Source organism: Crotalus tigris, unplaced genomic scaffold (assembly GCF_016545835.1).
Source record: "Crotalus tigris isolate CLP2741 ecotype Arizona unplaced genomic scaffold, ASM1654583v1 scf7180000021456.382230, whole genome shotgun sequence".
Lineage (NCBI taxonomy): Eukaryota > Metazoa > Chordata > Lepidosauria > Squamata > Viperidae > Crotalus > Crotalus tigris.
The window spans coordinates 121662-141208 of record NW_024098518.1 but is presented as its reverse complement, the minus strand read 5'-3'; the positions used below and the strand labels follow the sequence as shown (position 1 = coordinate 141208).

The 19547-nt window shown below is 51.2% G+C and overlaps 1 protein-coding gene across 3 annotated transcripts in view; it reads left to right on the top strand.

Moving 5' to 3' along the window:
- The window catches only part of GOLGB1 (golgin B1), a 30188-nt gene extending 13790 nt beyond the window's left edge, over positions 1–16398 (top strand). For all 3 annotated transcript variants that reach the window (XM_039318697.1, XM_039318695.1, XM_039318696.1), the window contains exons 10-19: positions 197–5067; positions 6347–8297; positions 9439–9602; positions 9820–9871; positions 11084–11221; positions 12178–12336; positions 12659–12744; positions 13442–13576; positions 14105–14210; positions 15503–16398. In XM_039318697.1, coding sequence (XP_039174631.1) covers positions 197–5067; positions 6347–8297; positions 9439–9602; positions 9820–9871; positions 11084–11221; positions 12178–12336; positions 12659–12744; positions 13442–13576; positions 14105–14210; positions 15503–15637 — 7797 coding nt within the window. In that variant the 3' untranslated portion in view covers positions 15638–16398. The remainder of the gene's footprint in view (positions 1–196; positions 5068–6346; positions 8298–9438; positions 9603–9819; positions 9872–11083; positions 11222–12177; positions 12337–12658; positions 12745–13441; positions 13577–14104; positions 14211–15502) is intronic.
- Positions 16399–19547: the final 3149 nt, after the last annotated feature.

The window sequence follows — 19547 nt, the reverse complement described above, 5'->3', positions numbered from 1 at the left end:
CTGTGAAGACTTTTGCAGAGGTGGCGAGGCCAGGGGTCCTGGGGGGGGTGATTTGCAGCCCCCAGCCCCCCCACACCTCTCTTCTCAGCTGAGCTACACCCAGCTGAGCTACTTTATATAATATAAAGTAATATAACATGTAATATAAAATAAAATCTGCTTCCTGCAGAGGAATGATTCCTTGTTCTCCTTCCAGCCCAGCGCAGGCGGGACCCTTGAGGAAACCCTGCAGGCCCAACAGGACGGACAGTCGGATCTCCTGGAATACTTTGCCGAGAAGAAGCAGCGTGATCTGTCAGTCTTGCTTCTGGAACTGCAGGAGGCCCAGGAAGAAATTGCACTGCTAAAGGGGCAGCTTCCGGTCTCGAGCAGCCTGGAGACGGAAGCAGGACAATCCCAGGGGAGCAACGAGGCCGAGAGAGAGGGAGAAGGAACCGTGCCCATCCAGAGTGATTCCAGCAGCAGCTCCCTGGTCACGGTCGACCTTCAGGACTCTCCTTCTGTTCTGGGCATGCTGTTGGGCCCGGAGGAGAATGAAACCGCTCAGGGAATATCTCTAGACTCCGGGCCGCAGTTACAGAAGTTGGAGCTTGAAGTCGCCGAACTGCAAAGAAGGCATCGAGAAGCTGTGGAAACCCACGAGAGAATCCTGGAGGAGAAGACGGCGGACATTGGCCAGCTTCAAGAACAGATGGAGGGCTCAGCCAGGGTTGCGCAGACCCTGAACGCAGAGCGTGACCAGATCCTGTCCCAACTGAAGGAACTCTGCTTCCTAGCGGAGCTGAAGGACCAGTTGGAAGGAGGCCCTGCTCACCCAGAGCAGCAGCAGCTTCCCAACTATGAGAGTGGAATCTCTCACCTGGGTTTGTTGAAGGAGCAAATTCAGAGTCTGAGGAACGAGGCCAAATCCAAGGAGGTGAAAATCGTCGCTTTGCAGAAGGACCTGGATGAAGCCCAGCGTCGCCTCTCCGAGCAAGAAACAGTGGGGAGAAACCTGCTTAGCCAGCTCCAGAAGGAGCAGCAGAACGTCCAAGCCCTGGTAGAACAGGGGCAGGAGGCTTCCACGAAGGCTCAGGAGCTCTCCCAGGCCCTCGTCTTGAAGGAGGTGGAAACCGCCAAGCTGGCGAAGCTCCTCTCTGAGAACTCTCTGGAGGTGGAGAAGCTCCAGCAGGAAGTGATGGAGCGAGAACAAAGGATGACCGAAGTCAGCATCGGCATGTCCGACCGGATGGTGCAACTCAACGAGGAGAAGTTTATGCTGGGGAAAGAGCTGAAGAGCGTGATGGAGCAACTGAGCGTGCTGCAGCAAGGAAAGGAGACCAGAGAACAGGCGGTGGAAACGGAGGAGGAACGGCCACCAACGGAGGAGTTGCCCACCGATGAAGCAGTGGAAGTTCTAAGGAAGGAGAACGAACTCGTGAGGAAGAAGCTGCAAGCTGCCCTTCTCAGCAGGAAGGAGCTTCTCAACAGGGTTCGCCAGCTGGAGCAGGAAAGAAAAGGTGGGGAAGAGCCTCCAGCCGAGAGCCAGGAGGTGGTGGCCCAAGAGAACGAAGGAGGTGGACATCCCTCTGAGAGTCAACGGCTCCATAGTGGCCAAGGGCATCCTGCAAGGCGGGACAGAGCTGCCTCACTCAGCCAGTTGCTCTCTGCAAAGGAAGCCACGTCACAGGACACCCCTGAGGAGAAAGAATGCATGTGGCCACGGGCCGTGATTACAGAATTGCGGCAAAGTCTAGAGCAGAAGGATCTCCAAATAAATGCCTTGCAGGCTGAACTCGAACACTGCAAGTTGGCCCCGGAGAAACAAAGTCCGGTGGATCAGAATTTGGAGGGATCCAGCTCAGCAGATCCTGGAGCAGGTGGATCAAGCAGCAAAGCTGACCTTGGCCCGGAAGGAGAAAATAGGACTGTCCAAGAAGACTTCTCGGCGCTGGTCCAGGAGAGAGAAGAGCTCCAGAAGAAGCTGCAGGAAGCTCTGGTCTCACGCAAGGAGATCATTAAGAAAGCCAAGGAGAAGGATTGTCATTCTCGCGAGCTGCTAAAGCAGCAGCAGAACGACTACAACTTGCTGCAAGAGCAATTTGAGCAACAAAGCAGGGAGAGGGAGAACCTGCAGGACCAGCTCCAGATGATGTCCAAGTTTCTGGAGAGCTTCCCTCCTCAAAATCCTACTGGAGATGTTTCTTCTGAAGGACCGGCATCAGGGCTTGTGCAGGAGTGTGGCCAGGAGGTCATTGAAGAACGCACTTCCTTAGTAACTGAAGACTCAGTTGTGGGACAACTTAAGGCAGACTTTGAGAAGCTTCAGGCTGAGAAGAAAGAACTGGAAGCCCAGATCAGACATCTGGAAGGAGAGCTTGACAGCAAATCTGAGAAGACTCTGCTCCTTCAGGAGCAGGTCGAGCAACTCCTGGCTGAAGTGGAGATGGCCAAAACTGCCTGCAGTCAGATGGAAACCAGCATGGCAAGCCTGAAGCTGGAATTGCAGGAGAGCTGGGAAGAAATTGCCAGGCAGGAGAGTCTGAGATGCCACCAAGAGCAGAAGGAACTCAATGGCAGAGAAGAGATCCAAGGCCTTCACTCCCAATTAATGGAGAAAAGCGAGTCTCTTTGTTGCCTCCAGGCTGAGTTGCAAGAGAAGGAGAATATGATCAAAGCTTTGCAGGGGCAGTTGGACCAAGCCCAACAGCTGCAGGCTGAGCTTCAGGTGAAATCGGCAGAAGAATCTGCGGAGACCCAATCCAAAGCCCAGCTCCAGAGGAAGCTGCAGGCAGCCCTCATCTCCAGGAAGGAAGCCCTAAAAGAGAGGAAGGGGCTGAGGGATGAGTTGTCCAGCACCAAGGCCGCTCTGGAAAGCACCTCTCTCCATCTTCAAGAGGCAGAGCTTCGGGCGTCTGAGCTGGACAAGGACAAGGTGGTCCTGTTGGAGAAATTGGCGACCCTCAAGGAGGAACGGGACAAGCTCATATCGGCGGTGGACAAAGCCTTGGTGGAAAACCAGAACGTGACTGGTTCCTGCGAGAGTCTGAAGTTGGCCCTGGAAGGGGTGACTCAGGAGAAGACAAGTCTTGAGGAGGAAATTTACTCTCTGAAGGAAAGGCAGGCCCAGGAGCTCTCGGAGTGGCGGAGAAAACACGAGGAACTGCAGAAGGAGTATGAGACGCTCCTGCAGTCGTACGAGAATGTCAGCAACGAGGCCGAGCGGATCCAACGGGTGGTGGAGAGCGTCCGACAGGAGAAGCAGGACCTCTTCCTCAAACTGAAAGAGGCGGAAGCGGAGAAGAAGGACGGGGAGGCTCGCCTGCAGGGAGCCGAACAGGAGATGGAAGGCATGAGGGAGAAAATGAGGAAGTTTGCCAAATCCAAGCAGCAGAAGATCTTGGAACTAGAAGAAGAGAACGAGCAGCTGAGGTCCGAAATTCATCCTGGGGATGGTAGACAGGATGGGGCAAATTCTGCTCTTCAAGAAGAGCTGGAAGCCTCCAAGAAGAATTGCCAGGCTCTTTCTGATGAGCTGAAAGCCCTGGTGGCCGAGAAGGACAGCTTGGAGCAGGAAATCCAGGATTTGAGGCAGACTTTGCAAAATAAGGAAGATCAGAGCAGCCTCCAAGAGGAGATGGTGGTCAGAAGCAAGATGGTCGGTTCCACCATGATGTCATCTTCAGAGGAGGCAGCTGAGAAACAAGGAGATCCAGACACGGGTTCTGAAGTTCTCCCCACCACTGCTTCGAGCGTGAGGGACCAAAAGGAAGATCTTAGTCCAGCTAACCCCTTGCGTGATGAAAGAACTGGGGATGTTCAGCCAGTGGCAGAGCTTCAGGAGCAAGTGGCAGCACTAGAAGATGGGAGGAAGATGGCGGTAGAGGAAATGAATAAGGCCCGTAAGGATTTGGAGGTTTTGAAGGAAGAGAAGGACCACCTGGAAGGTTTACTGGCTGCGAAAGGCCAGGAACTGGAAGCTCTTCAAGAAAAGGTCCTCAAGGTGGAGGAAGCATGTGGGCAAACCCAGGAACAGCTGGCCGAGGCGCTGATGTTGAAAGAAGCTTTGGAAACTGAGAAGGATGACCTTGAAGAAAGGCTGATGAACCAGCTGGCCGAGTTGAATGGCAGCATTGGGAACTATCAGCAGGACATGGCCAACCTGGAGAGCCAAAATCAGCAGCTCCTCGGAGAGCTGGGAAGTCTTCAGGGGTCCCTGAGCCTCCTGGAAGAGGAGAAGCGGCATCTGTTGAGGGAGAAGCTCGAGGTGGAAGCCGAGAAGAAAGAGAACATGGAAAAGGTCAAGAGCGCCTGGAAGGAAGACAACGGCCGGACTCAGACCAGAGAACTTCAGGAGCTGTTGAAAGAGAAACAGCAAGAAGTGAGGCAGCTGCAGAAAGATTGCATTAAAAGCCAGGAGAAGGTCAGTAGCTTGGAGAGAACCATCAAGGCCCTGGAGTTTGTCCAGAGTGAATCCAAGAGGGAGCTGGAGACCACCAAGAAGAGCATGGCGGAGGCAGAGGAGAAGACCAAGAAGGTCCAGGCTGAGTTGGCTTCCTGCAGAGTCTTGCTGGATGATACTCAGAGCGAAGCTGCCCGAGTCGTGGCGGAGAGCTTGAAGGTGAAAGAGGAGCTTCAGAACACCCAGGCTCAGATCAGATGTCAGCTGAGTCAAAAAGAGAAGGAACTTGAGAAACATTTGGAGCAAGAGAAGGCCAAGCATCTGAAGGAGATGAGAAACATGGAAGAGAGGTTGGAAGCCATGCGGAAAAAGCAGGCGTTCGCCGAGGAGTCGGCGCGAGAACTCCAAGCGTCCCTGCACCAGAAGGACCAAGAAGCCAAACACATTCAGGGCCACCTGAACCACACCTTAGCCCAGCTGGCAGCCTTCACCAGAAGCATGTCCTCCCTGCAGGACGACAGGGACCGGGTGATAGACGAGTCCAAGCAGTGGGAGAAGAAGTTCAGCCAGGCCATTGAGAAGAAGCAGCAGGAACTCTCTGCTCAAGAAGAGGCCTGCGTTGCCTTGCAAGACCAGGTCAAGAAGATGGCTCTTCAGGTGGAAGACCTCCAAGGCCTCGTTGTCAGGTAAGATGGGGGCTGACCCTCCCACCTCTGGCATTCCAAGGTTCCTCTGGGGCTCTTTCATAATGAGCAGAAGCAGAACTAGGGTGAGCTAAGGGGAAGGATGCAAATCTCCTTACCCCCGTTTTTCTGTGCTTATTTTAGTGTGGTAGAGAAGAGCCACAATCGGAATAGAGTAGAACTGGAAGGGACCTCGGAGGTCTTCTAGTCCAGCCCCCTGCTCAAGCAGGAGACCCTATACCAGGGGTAGACAACCTTGGCTCTTTTATGACTTGTGGACTTCAACTCCCAGAATTCCTGAGTCAGCATGGCTGGTTCAGGAATTCTGGGTATTGAAGTCCAAAAGTCATAAAAGAGCTAAGATTGCCTACTCGTGCCCTATGCCATTTCAGACAAGTGGCTGTCCAATCTCTTCTTGAAAGCCTCCAATGATGGAACACCCACAACTTCTGAAGTTGGATGTTCAATTGTTGGATGGAAACGGAGGATGGATTTGAGACATGGAGTCATGGAGGACGGATTTGAGTCTCTCCTCTTGCAAGCTACTAGAGTCAGTGGAAGCAGATTTTGTGCAGGGCCTTCTCTGTGGCAGAGCTCACCGTAGGGTTGTTTTGCCCACCTGCCTTTGAAGATTGGACAACCACTGGATGGCTCAAGTTCTGGGTCAAGGCTTGGTGATGTGGAGAAAGCCTTTGCAGAGATGTCCAGTTTCTCCTTGGACTAAAGTATTCTGCCTAGATAAGGATTCAGCAGTGGATGGAAAGTGTGGTGCTCTCTGAGCTTGGTGGTTTTCTAGCAGATGTTTCATGACCCAACTAGGGAACATCATCAGCGTTAGAAGGGAGGAGGGTTTGTGGAATGGAGGAAAAGGAGAAGGAGAAGAATTGTGGGGTTCCTAGTGCTCTCTAACCTTGTTGGTTTTCTTGCAGATGTTTCACAACCCAACTAGGTGAGATCGTCATTGCTACAAGCTTCTAGCACTGATGATGTTCCCTAGTTGGGTCTGCAAGAAAACAACCAAGCTCAGAGAGCGCCAAGGACACAAATGCTCTTCCTCCTCTCCACAAACCCCACTCCCTTCTAGAACTGATGATGTTACTAGTTGTGTCATGAAAGAAAATCACCAAGCTCAGAGAACCTCAAAGACCCTACAGTCCTCTTCTTCCTCCTCTCTGTGGATCCCACTCCCTTGAAGCTCTGATGATGTTCCCTAGTTGGGTCATGAAACATCTGCAAGAAAACCACCCAGCTCACCCTCACATTCTGCCATTTCTGCTTGCAGCTTGGAACGTAGCAAGTCAGCCCAAGAGTCCCACGCCCAGAAGGAGCTCCAGAACCATCAAGAAGAAGTCCAGTTGCTCCAGGAGGAGAAGCACAGACTTGGACTACAGCTTGAAGAGGTCCAGCGGTCACTGGGCCACTCCCAGAGCCAGGTTCTCCAACAAGGAGGAGAACTCGGGTCTCTGAGAAAGCAGCTTTCTGATCTGCAGGCCTCCTTTGAAGACTGCGACCGAGCCCGTCTTGAGATGTCGGAGACGGTGAAGAGCCACGAGGCCAGTCTTCAGGATTACAGATTCAGTCTGGAGCAGCTGGAGGCTGACCTGCAGGCTTCCAAAGAGCTGACGGACAGACTTCATACCGAGATGAGCTTCAAGGAGCAGAAGATTGTCGGTCTCGTGGCTGCCAAGGAGGAGGCTGTAGCCGAAGCCCTGTTGAAAATCCAACAACAGCACACGGAAGAGCTGAAGGAGTTGGAGAGCCAGATGGCCAAGGCTGAAGCCGAGAAGGTGGCTTTGGAGGCCGATAAAGCAAAAGCTCAGGAGAAAGTGAATAGTCTCATGAAGAAGCTGAAGAATATCCACGAGGAGAGCAAGCAGAACAAAGCTCAGCTAGATTCCTTCACCAAATCCATGTCTTCTCTGCAAGATGACCGGGACAGAGTTCTGGAAGACTATCAGCAGCTGGAACAGCGTCACCTGGCCTCCATTTTAGAGAAGGATCAGCTGATCCAGGAAGCGGCTGCAGAGAATAACTCCTTGAAGGAGCAACTTCGGACCCTCCACGGTCAGCGGGATGACTTGCATGCTGAGAACGCCAAGTTGGATGCCGAACTGGTACGGTACCGTGAAGACCTGAACCAAGTCATCTCCATCAAGGACAGTCAGCAGAAGCAGCTGCTGAAAACCCAGATTGAGCGTATCCAGGCCCTGGAGAAGGAGAAGGCAGGAATGGAAGGCCAGCTGCAAGAGTCTGAACTTAGTTTGGCCAGCCTACAGCGAACCGTGGAGGCCCTGAAGCTGGAGAAGCAGAATCTGGACCAGGAAGTCAAGAGTCTCAAGTCTTCCCTCTCCCAGATGCAGGATGAGATCCTGGTTCTGAGGGAAGGGGGTGCCATGATGGAGCTGCAGTTGCAGTTGCAAGAGAAAGTGGATGAAATCCAGAGTTTAGACGAGCAGCTCTCGCTGGCAAATGAGCAGGTGGTGGGACTTGAAGAAGAGCTGGCTCGTCTTCATCAAACCACCTCTCAGAAGCTGCAGGAAGCGGACACCAAGATGAAGGAAGAGCTCAAGAGCTTCCATCACGACACTGGACTCCTGCGGAATGAGACTGAGACAGCCGAAGAACGGGTAGCCGAGCTGGCCAAGGACCTCCTGCAGATGGAGCAGAGCCTCCTCGTGGTCACAGAAGAAAACCAGGACTTGAAGGCCCAAATCCAGTCGTTCAAGAAAGCCATGAGTTCTCTCCAAGACAGCTGGGATCAGTCTAATGAAGAACGGCGGGCCCTGGAGAAGAGATACGCGGGAGACCTGGAAGAGCAGAGGCAGCTGCTTCAAGGCCTCCATCAGGAGAAGCTTCACCTTCAAGAGGCGCAAACCGCCCTGGAGGAGCAGAGGGACAGCATGGCCTCCGAACTCGCTGCCCTCCGAGATTCAACGGAAGGGAAGAGCTTCTTGGAGAAGGTGGAGAAACTCAACCAGCAGCTTCAATCCAAAGACACCCAACTTGCTCACCTCTCTTCAGAGCTGGAGGGGGCCTTTGGCCAAGTGAAGGCCTTCTCCCAGGCCATGGCCAGCCTGCAGGCTGAACGGGACCGTCTGCTGAGCGAGCTGGACAAAACCCGCAAGACCGAGGAGGTGAAGCTGCAGTCGGCCGCCGACATGTCTTCCGGCCTGGCCGAAGTGCCGAGTCTCAAGAAGGCGCTCTCGTCCCTGCAGAACGACCGAGACCGGCTGGTAAGTCTTGAACCCCTGCGGTGTGTTGGAGGGCAAGGGGTAGCAGAGTCGGAAGGGACCTTGGCGGCTTCTAGTCCAACCCCCTGCTCAGGCAGGAGACCCTGTACCATTCCAGACAATTGGCTGTCCAGTCTCTTCTTAAAAACCTCCAGTGATGAAGCACCCCCAATTTCTGGTGGCAAGCTGTTCCACTGGTTAATTGTCCTCACTGTTAGGAAGTTTCTCCTTAGTTCCAGGTTGCTTCTCTCCTGGAGTTTCCATCCGTGGTTTTTTGTCCTGCCTTCAGGGGCTTTGGAGAAGAGGTTGACCCCCTCTTCTTTTGCCAGCCCCTCAAATACTGGAATACTGTTATCATGTGTATCATTGTTGTGATAGGCGATATTGTTATGACCTTCCTTTTGAGAGCGGGTAACAGAATTTCATTTTCAATGTGGGCCGGTGTGCTGACAGTAAAATTGACAGTAACGGTGATCTTATCTACATTGTTATGACATGTAGCGCTGCTACCGTTATCAGTGCTGTCATTGTTCCATGTTCTACCTCACCCCTAATCCTTCCCTTCATTAGAGAGGGCATCCCCAATTCCTGCAACCTTTTGTGGGGTCTTTGGTGGCCCGCTAGGCATTTTCAGGGCTAGCTCTGATGTTGTCACCTAGTTGTGTCATCTGCAAGAAAATAACCAAGGTCAGAGAGCACCAAGGACCCCACAGTTGTCGTCGTCCTCCTCCTGCACAACCCCCCCTCCCTTCTAGCCCTGATGATGTGACCTAGTTGGGTCATGAAACATCTGCAAGAAAACCTCCAAGCTCAGAGTGCACTGAGTGCATCACCACCACCACCACCTCCTCCTCCTCCTCCTCCTCTACATCTTCCTCTTCCTCTTCTTCCTCCTCCACAAACCCCACTCCCTTCCAGCCCTGATGATGTGATCTAGGTGGGTCATGAAACGTCTGCAAAAAACCTCCAAACGTGGAGAGCCCCAGGGACCCCTCGGTTCCATGCTGAGCTACAAGTGTTCTCCTCTGTTGATTATCAGACCCTTTTCTGGGGGGGGGCCTTTCTCCCTCACCCTGCTTCGGCGAGCCCGTTGATCCAGTGGGAAGTCTTTGATAAGGCAGGTTCTCCTCTTCTCGTTCTTGAGCTGGCGGAGCTGAAGAACCTGCAGCAGCAGCACCTCCAGGCCGGGGCGGAGACGGCGGAGACGGGGCGGCTGAAGGCCCAGCAGAAGGCGCGGGAGGTGGAGCAGCAGCAGGAGAGGCTGCAGCAAGAGAGGGACTCTGCCCAGACGGAGCTCCGGCAGCTCAGGTGAGGGGAGGGGGCCGCCCGGGTGGCCCTCGACTCGGGGCCTCAGTGGGGACCGGAAGCTCCCTTTCTAAGTCGGGCGGTGGTCAACTGGGTTGCTCCTGACTTGACCGTCTTTTTTTGGCTATCGTTGTTAAATCACGGCAGTTGTTAAGTGAACCAAGTCCCCCCCCCATTGACTTTTCCCCCCATCACTTTTGGGGCTGGTTTTTTTTTTCAGGGAAGAAAAGGCCGCCTGGGAGGCTGAGAAGCTGCAGCAGCACCAAAGGGAGGTGAGCGGCCCAGTCCGGAGGGCGGGAGGGGAGGCCCAGCCAGTCTGCGCTCCTCGGGTGTTCTTGTGATTATTTTATATTTTATTTTATTTTATTTATTTTATTTTATTTTTTATTTTATTTTATTTTATATTTTATTGTTTATTTTATATTTTATATTTTATTTTATTTTATTTTATTATTTATTTTATTTTATTTTATTATTTTATTTTATATTTTATTTTATTTTATTATTTTATTTTATTATTTATTTTATTTTATATTTTATTTTATTATTTTATTTTATATTTTGTTTTATTTTTTATTTTATTTATTTTATATTTTGTTTTATTTTTTATATCATATACAAATTTGATTACAATAATTAAACAAATTATAAAATACTTTAACACCTATATTTAGAAAACAAAAAGAGAAAAAGAAAAGAAACAAGAAAAAGGAGAAAAAAAAGAAAAAAAATCTTAAACTTTAAATATAAATTATTCAAAAATTAAATAATATTTTTTATATCATATTTATATTGTATAAAATTTATCCATCTTTTCCATACCAAGAGGTACTTCTCTTGCGATTGATCTTTCAAGAAAGCTGAAATCTTTGCCATTTCCGCTAAGTAGATTTATTTTATTTTATTATTTTATTTTATTATTTTATTATTTTATTTTATTATTTTATCTATTTTATTTTATCTATTTTATTTTATTTATTTTATTTTATTATTTTATTTTATTTATTTTATTTTATATTTTATTTTATTTTTTTTTTATTTCATTTTATTGTTTCATTTCATTTTTATTTTATTTTATTTTATTTCATTTTACTTTATTTTATTTTAGTTATTTTATTTTTTATTTTATTTTATTTATTTTATTTTATTTTAATTTTATTTTATTTTATTTTTTATTTTATTTTATTTTATTTCATTTTATTGTTTCATTTCATTTTTATTTTCTTTTATTTCATTTTACTTTATTTTTTATTTTATTTTTTATTTTATTTTATATTTTATTTTTATTTTATTATTTTACTTTATTTTTTTATTTTATTTTATTTATTTTATTTTTTATGTTATTTTATTTTATTTCATTTCACTTTATTTCATTTCATTTATTGTTTATTTTATTGTACTTTATTGTATTTTATTACTATGTGGGGGGGTGGGGGGTCTTGCTGGGCAAAATGTGGGCAGCAGCTGATGGGGCCTTTCCACAGGGGGCTCCAGGGGCGACAGGCTCCGGCAGAGACCCGTGTGGCCAGACGGCATCCGTGGAGGACCTCCAGCTCCAGCTTGGCAGCAGTTTGAAGCATCTGCACCAGAAGGAGCTCCGCATCCAGCAGCTGAACAGCAAGGTGCGTGGGGGGGGGAGATCTGGGGCGTCTTTCTCTGGGGCAGGGGGACCTTTTCCAGATGGTTAACCGAGCCGAGAGGATGTCCTTGCAAAGCTGGCTGTCTCCAGTCTAACCTCTTGTGGTAGTCAAGCACCTTCTGGATGTTGGGCTTGCATTGTGCTCAAAGTCAAGAATCTCCAAACGTGGCCACTTTAAGCTTTGCTGGCGGAGGAATTCTGGGAGTTGAAGTCCACAAGTCTTAAAGTGGCCACGTTTGGTGACCCCTGCTCTTACGTCCTGGCTTTTTTTTTTTTGAGCCATGGTTTGTTGTTGGCCTCCATTGGTTGGGGTCCCCGTCACACTAAATCCAGCCCAATGCCACCACGTCGTAGCTTAGTGACCCCTATGAACCCAGTTAGCTACATTCAGACTTACCTCCAGACCTCTGACCACATTGAGACTTTGGGAAAAGTGCAAAGAAGAGCAACTAAAGGCCCAGAGACTGAAATGGTTGCAGGAATTAGGTCTGGCTAGTCTGGAGAAAAGAAGGATTGGGGGAGACACAAGAGCTACATTCCAGTATTTGAGGAGCTGCCACAAAGGAGAGGGGGGTCAACCTGTTCTCCAAAGCGCCTGAAGGGAGGACAAGAAATAATGGATGGAAACTCATCAAGGAGAGAAGCAACCTGGAATTAAGGAGAAACTTCCTAACATTCAGGACAATTAACCAGTGGAACTCCTTGCCTCCAGAAGTTGTGGGTGCTCCATCCCTGGAGGTTTTTAAGAGGAGACCTGGAGAGTCACCTGTCTGAAAGGGTAGAGGGTCTCCTGCTTCAGTGGGGGGTTGATCTCCAAGGTCCCTCCTAACTCAATTCTTCTCGATTTAGCTACTGCGTGTTAGACTGGATTCTGACTAGGGGGTGGGGGTGCCCCTGAGAAGACCTCCCCCAGCCTCATCCTCTGGCTCATCTCTCTAGCTCTCGCAGGTCTTCGAAGAGAAGAACGCCCTCACCCACCAGCTCCGGGGAAGCAGCCGCAGTCTGCGCGAGACCCACCAGCAGCACAGCGAGGCTCTGGCCCGCTGCGCGTCCCTCGAAAAGCAGCTGCAGGAGTTGCAGAGTCCGGCAAAGACCGTGGTAAGGCCAGGGAGGGGGCTGGGCTTTCCCCATCTCGTGGCACAGCTCGGTTGAGGATGAGGATGGCAGAAAAGATGATCCGCAGCAGCTCACTCCCTTCTACCCAGGACACGGCGTGTAAGCGATGCTTGAGGAGAGTCCTCAGGATTGTCTGGGACACTACCCATCCTCTTCACGACCTGTTCTTACACACACACAGACACACACAGACACAGACCCTTCAGGCCCCAGTGGAGGACAGAAGCAAAGAGAGTGTGGGGTGGGGGCATGGGGGGGGGCTCATCCTGCCTAAGCCCCTCTTCACGCCGGGTTTCTACCCTAGGGACCCCTCCTGGCTGATGCTGCTCCTGGGGCCCCCCAGGAGAAAGATGAGACCAACAGGCGGGAGCTGCAGGAGCTTCAGATGCAGTGAGTGTGTGGTTGCGTGCGGGCTAAACAACTCGGTATTCCTGGGGGCCACCTGGGAGGGGGGAGGGAATCCCCTTTGCCCTGGTTTCCCAGATCCGTTATAGCCCCAGACGAGATCTCGACCGAGGTGTCAGATTCGAGCCACGAGATCCGCTGGCGAATAGCTGACGCAAGCAACTTCATTGACTTCAGCCTCTATTCTAAGAATCTTTCCTGGACTGCTTGCCTTCTCCGGGGAATCACCAGACCACGCAGCGGCTCCCAACCTTTTCTATACCCCACACCCCTAGAATGCTTCTGATATATTCTCACACACCTTACAAAAGTTCAAAATAACGGCCACAAATTATGCATATACACTATAATTTTGAAAACTCAAGTTTCCGCAGCCCTGGGAATATCGTCTTGCACCCGCGGTTGGAAACCCTTGAGAAAGAAAGACTCATGGGTGATAAGTGGGGTTTATGCCTCTTGCAGCTACGCAAGGACTCAAGGCTACTTCCCTGCTTGACGCCTCCTTCCATCCTGGCCGGCAGTTCCCCAACAGGAGGGTCTCTTTCCTTCCAGCCTCTGATCCCTGAGCTGATCCCAGGGTTGTCCGGTACACGGTCTGCCTCTGAAGAGTCAGGGGCTATTCTGGGGGCTGCTGTCCCCCCCCCTCCCCGCCTCTCTCACGGGGCCTCTCCTTCCCTTGTAGGTTGTCGGAGGCCAAGCAGCAGCAAAGCAGTGCCAGGCAGGGCCTGACCAAGCTCCAGAAGCTGCTGCAGGAGGAGCAGGAGAGGCGCCTGGCTGCCGAGGAGGCTTGCGCTGCCGCCCAGGAGCAGATCCGCAGGTGCTGCAGGGGGGGGGAGAAGCTGCCCCCCTCCCTCTCTCCTCCTGGCTGTTGCAAGGAGCCTGTCTAGAAGGGCTCCCCCCCCCTGCTCTGGGAACTCTTGGCCAAGCTGACAAGTCAAAACAGTCGACTCTATGGGTGGACGGACTCTTCTTGTCCTGAGTCCTTTTCCAGCCTCGCAGATCCTTGCGGGGTGGTGGTGGTCTTCCTCCTCAGTGCCCTAGTGGTCTTGGCCCAAGGGGAGTGTTTCCAAGGCTGATCAGTGAGGGGGAGAGGAAGGAGGAAGAAGCCTTCAGAGATGTCTCCTGGGTCCCCCTTAGGGGTCAGGGAAGGTCAGGCTGCAGCGCTCCGTCCCCAGCCAGCCAGCCGTGGCTCATGGGGAAGGGGTACTTTGCTCTCTGGGGAGGGGGCTTCAGGGGGAGGATGATTTCAGGTCTGTGGGGGAGGCCGGCCTTGCTAGTCTACTCATCCGGGGGCCACGGGCGGCCTCAGGGACAGGGCCCTGACCTAGGCCTCTTGCCCACCCAGGTGGGAGTCCGAGGAGTGGGCTCAGTCCCCGGATACCAGCATTGTGATGCCCCCCGGCCCTGAACACCCCCTGCTGCCGGGGTCTGCAGAGAGCTCCTTCAGCAAGGTAAGGGGGGGGGGCACACCGGGACCTCTCAGCCCTCTTTGGCCGGTTGGGTGTCCCTGCGATGCCCACAGCTGGTCCGTGGCTTACAAGAGTCCGTTTAATGGCCACTCAAAGTTACAACAGCATTGAAGAAAGTGAGTTATAACTGTTCCCTGTTTCCGTATTTCCTTCCTCCTCCCTCCCTCCCTTTTTCTTCCTTCCTTCCTTCCTCCGTTTCCTTCCTCCCTTTCCTCTTCTTCCTTCCTTCCTCCCTCCCTCTCTCTCCCTCTCTCCCTTTTCTTCCTCCCTTTCTCCATTTTCTTCCTTTCTCCCTCTCTCCCTCCCTCCCTTTCCTCTCCTTCCTTCCTCCTCCCTCCCTCTCCCTTCCTCCCTTCCTTCCTCCCTCCCTCCCTCTCTCCCTCCCTTTTCTTCCTTCCTTCCTCCTTCCCTCCCTCCCTTCCTTCCTCCTTCCTCCTCCCTCCCTCCCTCTCCCTCGCTCCCTCGCTCCCTCTCTCCCTTTTCTTCCTTCCTTTCTCCATTTCCTTTTCTCCCTCCCTCCCTTTCCTCTCCTTCCTTTCCTCCCTCCCTCTCCTCCCTTCCTCCCTTCCTTCCTCCCTCTCTCCCTCCCTTTTCTTCCTTCCTTCCTCCTTCCCTCCCTCCCTTCCTTCCTCCTTCCTCCTCCCTCCCTCCCTCTCCCTCACTCCCTCGCTCCCTCTCTCCCTTTTCTTCCTTCCTTTCTCCATTTCCTTTTCTCCCTCCCTCCCTTTCCTCTCCTTCCTTCCTCCCTCCCTCTCCTCCCTTCCTCCCTTCCTTCCTCCCTCCCTCCCTTTTCTTCCTTCCTTCCTCCTTCCCTCCCTCCCTTCCTTCCTCCTTCCTCCTCCCTCCCTCCCTCCCTCCCTCTCCCTCGCTCCCTCGCTCCCTCTCTCCCTTTTCTTCCTTCCTTTCTCCATTTCCTTTTCTCCCTCCCTCCCTTTCCTCTCCTTCCTTCCTCCCTCCCTCTCCTCCCTTCCTCCCTTCCTTCCTCCCTCTCTCCCTCCCTTTTCTTCCTTCCTCCCTCCCTCCCTTCCTTCCTCCTCCCTCCCTCTCCTCCCTCCCCCCCGGGGATCCCAGAAATCAGGACGTCTGGTGAGCTTCCCTTTTTCTTTCACTCCTGAACAGAGCAGAAAGTCCGACTTCCCCTTTCTGGATGCTCCCTCCAGCCTGACAGCATCCCTCGTCCCTGTTCCTCTCTCCGGGCGCCTGCTGGGCTGGGGCTCCGGGGCCGAGACCTCCCCCTTCCCTAATGCCCCCTCCCCTTCTGGCTCTCCCCACAGGCTCGAGGGGGCCGGGGGCTGCAGCGGGCCCTGCGCTCCGTCTTCTGCCCCCGCCGGCTCTTCTCCCTGCTGGCCACCGTCTACCTCTTCGGCATCCACCTGCTGCTCCTCCTCCACGTCGTGGGCCGCCTGTGAGAAGACGGGGAAGCCCAGAAGCCCCCGGTGCCTGGGGGTTCCCGCTGGGCTGGGCACGGGGAGCTACTGGCTTACAGGCGGCCTGGTTGAATCTGCCTGAGGTCAAGGCCAATCCTGGCTCGTCAAGTTGGGGATGATGGGCTTTCTTAGCCATTCGCCTTGCAGGGTTCGTGCTGCTCCTCCAAGGGCAGCCTCGGGGCTTTCCCGGCCTCGGAGACCGGCCGAGTCGGGGTGGCGTCAGTCCCCGTTTATTTGGGGGGGAAGGGGCGGAGCCGAGAAGATGCCCACCTCCCTTCCTTTCGGTGGCATTAATCTTAATTAGCTAAGGTGGGACTCCCTGCAGGAGAAGAAAGGACCAAGTAGACTTGGTTGACTTCTGATTAGGGTTAAACATCACTTCCCTCTTCCTGCACGGTTCGGGGTGCCCCCGTTTTAACCCCTGGGGCTGGGAATACGGTCCCCAGGGCAGAATTTCACAAACTTTCCGGGTTTGCAGACCGGCTTTTTGTGGGGGGGGGGAGAGAGGGCTGGTTCTGCGCAAGCGGCAGCCATGTGTGTGTGCCCGTGCATGCTGCTTGCGCAAGAGGGGATGCACGCATGCACATGCTTGCCCGCCTGCCACGTCTGCAGCCCGGTTCTGAAGACCTCAAGGGCCAGTAATGAGCTGCAGCCCGAGGATTGGGGACTCCTGCCCTAAAGGAAGAGGGTGACCCTGTTCTGTCCTGTTCTGGAGAGTCTCCAGAAGGAGGGAGGGTCTGAAGGAGGGAGCCCTGCAGCTGAGGCCCTGCAGCTGGGTTCCCACAATGTGCTGAGGAGGTTGCACAGCCCCTGACCCTCCCATCTCGGGACCTTAATGGAAGGCTGTCCAGCAGATCCCAGAGCAGGAAGCCAGGTCTTCGGCTTTAAGGGGAAAGGATGGGGATGATGGGCCGGGGTTCCCTTTCTGGCCACTCAAGGAGAAGAGAGAGCTCTCCTGGCCTAGGCTGGGATCTGCCTCTTGGACCCCATGGGTGCCTAAGGAGGGTCCCCTCCCCGTGGTCTGGAGGAGCCCTGTCTCCCCTCCACCCGGCCTTCTGGTTCTCTGCCACCCCCTTTGTTGTGCAATAAAGATGTTTATTTTTCTGAGCGTCTTGAGTGGTCCGGGTGCTTCGTCAGCAGTTATGGGGGGGGCGGCTTCGGAGCTGGGGGGGGGCTGGAGGAAGAGCTGCTTGCAAGAAACGGCTTTCACCTTTAAAAAAAAAAAGTTTGTCTTTGAGAATGAAGGGTGGCAAAAACCAATGGTCAGGAATACCCAAATCGTGGACCTGGGACTATGACAAGGTGGTCGGGCAAAGGGGCTGAAACGGGCAGTTGCATATCGTCTGTCTGTCTGTCTGTCAATTCTAATCTATCTGCCTGTCTATCTGTGTGTCTCTATCAATCTAATCTAGTCTGTCTGTCTATCTGTCTATATCTGTTTATAACTCTCTCCCTCCTGTCTGTCTGTCTATCATCTACCTACCTACCTACCTACCTACCTACCTACCTACCTATCTATCTAATATCTACCTATCTTATCTATTCCATCTCTCGCATCTGTCTGTCTATATCTGTTTATAACTCTCCCTCGTCTATCTCTCTTTCATTTCTATCTATCTCTTTCCTATCTATCTATCTATCTATCTATCTATCTATCTATCTATCTATCTATCTATCTATCTATCTATCTATCATCTGTCTATTGTCTATACATTTATCTCTATCATCTATGTATCATCTGTCTATATCTGTATCTCTCATCTCTTGATATTATCTATGTCTGTCTGTCTCCTCTCTCTTTCTGTGTTTGTGTGTGTGTCTGTGTGTGTGTCTGTGTCTCTCTGTCTGTCTCTAATTTTAAACCCTCCATCCTCCCTCACAGGGATTCTGGGCCATGCACAAATAAAATAAAAACTTAAAAACAGCATATACAATTTAAAAGAGGAAAGCAATGTTAGAAATTAATTGGGATGGGGGGGGATTTCAGGTGCCGACCAGCCCCCCTCATGGCTTTGTTGTACAGGTTGTCTTTGACCTACATCCATTGTTTAGCAACCCTTATGATGGGTACTGAACAAGTGACATGCCATCGGTCCTCACACTTATGATCATCACAGCATCTCTACAATCACGTGATCCCAGTTCGGGGGCCTGGCCACCAGCCTGCATTGGCGAAGGTTCTGGGGTGGCGTGATCGCCATCAGCCACCCCCTCAGCTGGCTTCCAGCAAGCAAAGTCAACAGGGAACCGCCAGATCCGCTTAACGACCTTGTGACTCGCTTTACGACCACAGCGATCCAGTTAACCTTGGCAGAAAAGGTCAAAAGTGGAGCGTGACTCGCTCAGGAACTGCCTTGCTTAGCGCTGGACGTTCTGCTCCCAATTACAGCCGTTAGGTCGAGGACCGTCAGTGCTGGCTGGGAATTCTGGGAGTTGGAAGTCCACACCCCGTTCAAGCTGTTGGGCCTGAGAAAACGCTGCTAGGGCAAATTCCCAGACCTCTAAAAACGGGGTGGCCCTTGGGCCTCAAGAAAGTCTCCCCTCCCTTGGGGCCTTCCTAGATTGAGCAGAATTAATTAACGAGGTTGCTTTGAAGTCTTACCCTGCACAATTAATAGGGACATAATTGGGTCCCTCCTGAATGGCAGCACAATCCTTGGTGGTGTTGGTAATTAATTGGGAAAGCCTCTGCGCCAGGCTTCATCAAACTTCGATTCCCTGTGCAGAAGCAGTGAAAGATACACACTGACAAACATCTAAAGCGGTGTGTATGTGTGTCCAAGCTTGGCCGCTTTTAAGACCTGGGGACTTCAGCTGGTGCCTTGGAGAATCGGTTGACCCCCCTCGTTTATCTATAATGATATAGGGTCCCCTACTTTGAACTCTGGTGCTGGAGAAGACTCCTGCGAGTCCCCTGGACTGCAAGGCGATCCAACCGGTCAGTCCTGGAGGAGATCAACCCCGACTGCTCTTTAGAAGGCCAGATCCTGAAGTTGAAACTCAAGGACGTTGGCCACCTAATGAGAAGGAAGGACTCACTGGAGAAGAGCCTGATGCTGGGAAAGATGGAGGGCAAGAGAAGAAGGGGACGACAGAGAATAATGAGATGGTTGGATGGAGTCACTGAAGCAGGAAGGCTTGGAGGAACGTGGTCCACGGGGTCGCCATGGGTCGGACACCACTTCGCAACTAACAACAACAGCTTGAGCAAAGGATTGGAGTAGGTTCCTCAAAACTTCTTTGAGGCAGCCCCTCAGATAAGGATAAGGATACGGATAAGAATAGAATAGAATAGAATAGAATAGAATAGAATAGAATAGAATAGAATAGAATAGAAAATGAATAGTATAGAAAATGAATAGAATAGAATAAAGAATATAGAAAATATAGAATAGAATAAAAACTGAATAGAAACTGAATAGAATAGAATAGAACAGAAAATGAATAGTATAGAAAATGAATAGAATAGAATAAAGAATAGAATAGAAAATATAGAATAGAATAGAACAGAAAATGAATAGTATAGAAAATGAATAGAATAGAATAAGAATAGAATAGAAAATATAGAATAGAATAGAAACTGAAGAGAATAGAATAGAATAGAACAGAACAGAAAATGAATAGTATAGAAAATGAATAGAATAGAATAAAGAATAGAATAGAAAATATAGAATAGAATAGAATAGAATAGAATAGAATAGAATAGAATAGAATAGAATAACAGAGTTGGAAGGGACCTTGGAGGTCATCTAGACCAGCCCCCTGCTCAGGAAGGAAGTCCTATACTATTTCGGACAAATGGCTGTCCAGTCTCTTCTTGAAAACTTCCAGTGTTGGAGCATTCATTGCTTCTGGAGGCAGGTGGTTCCACTGGTTAATTATTCTCAATGTC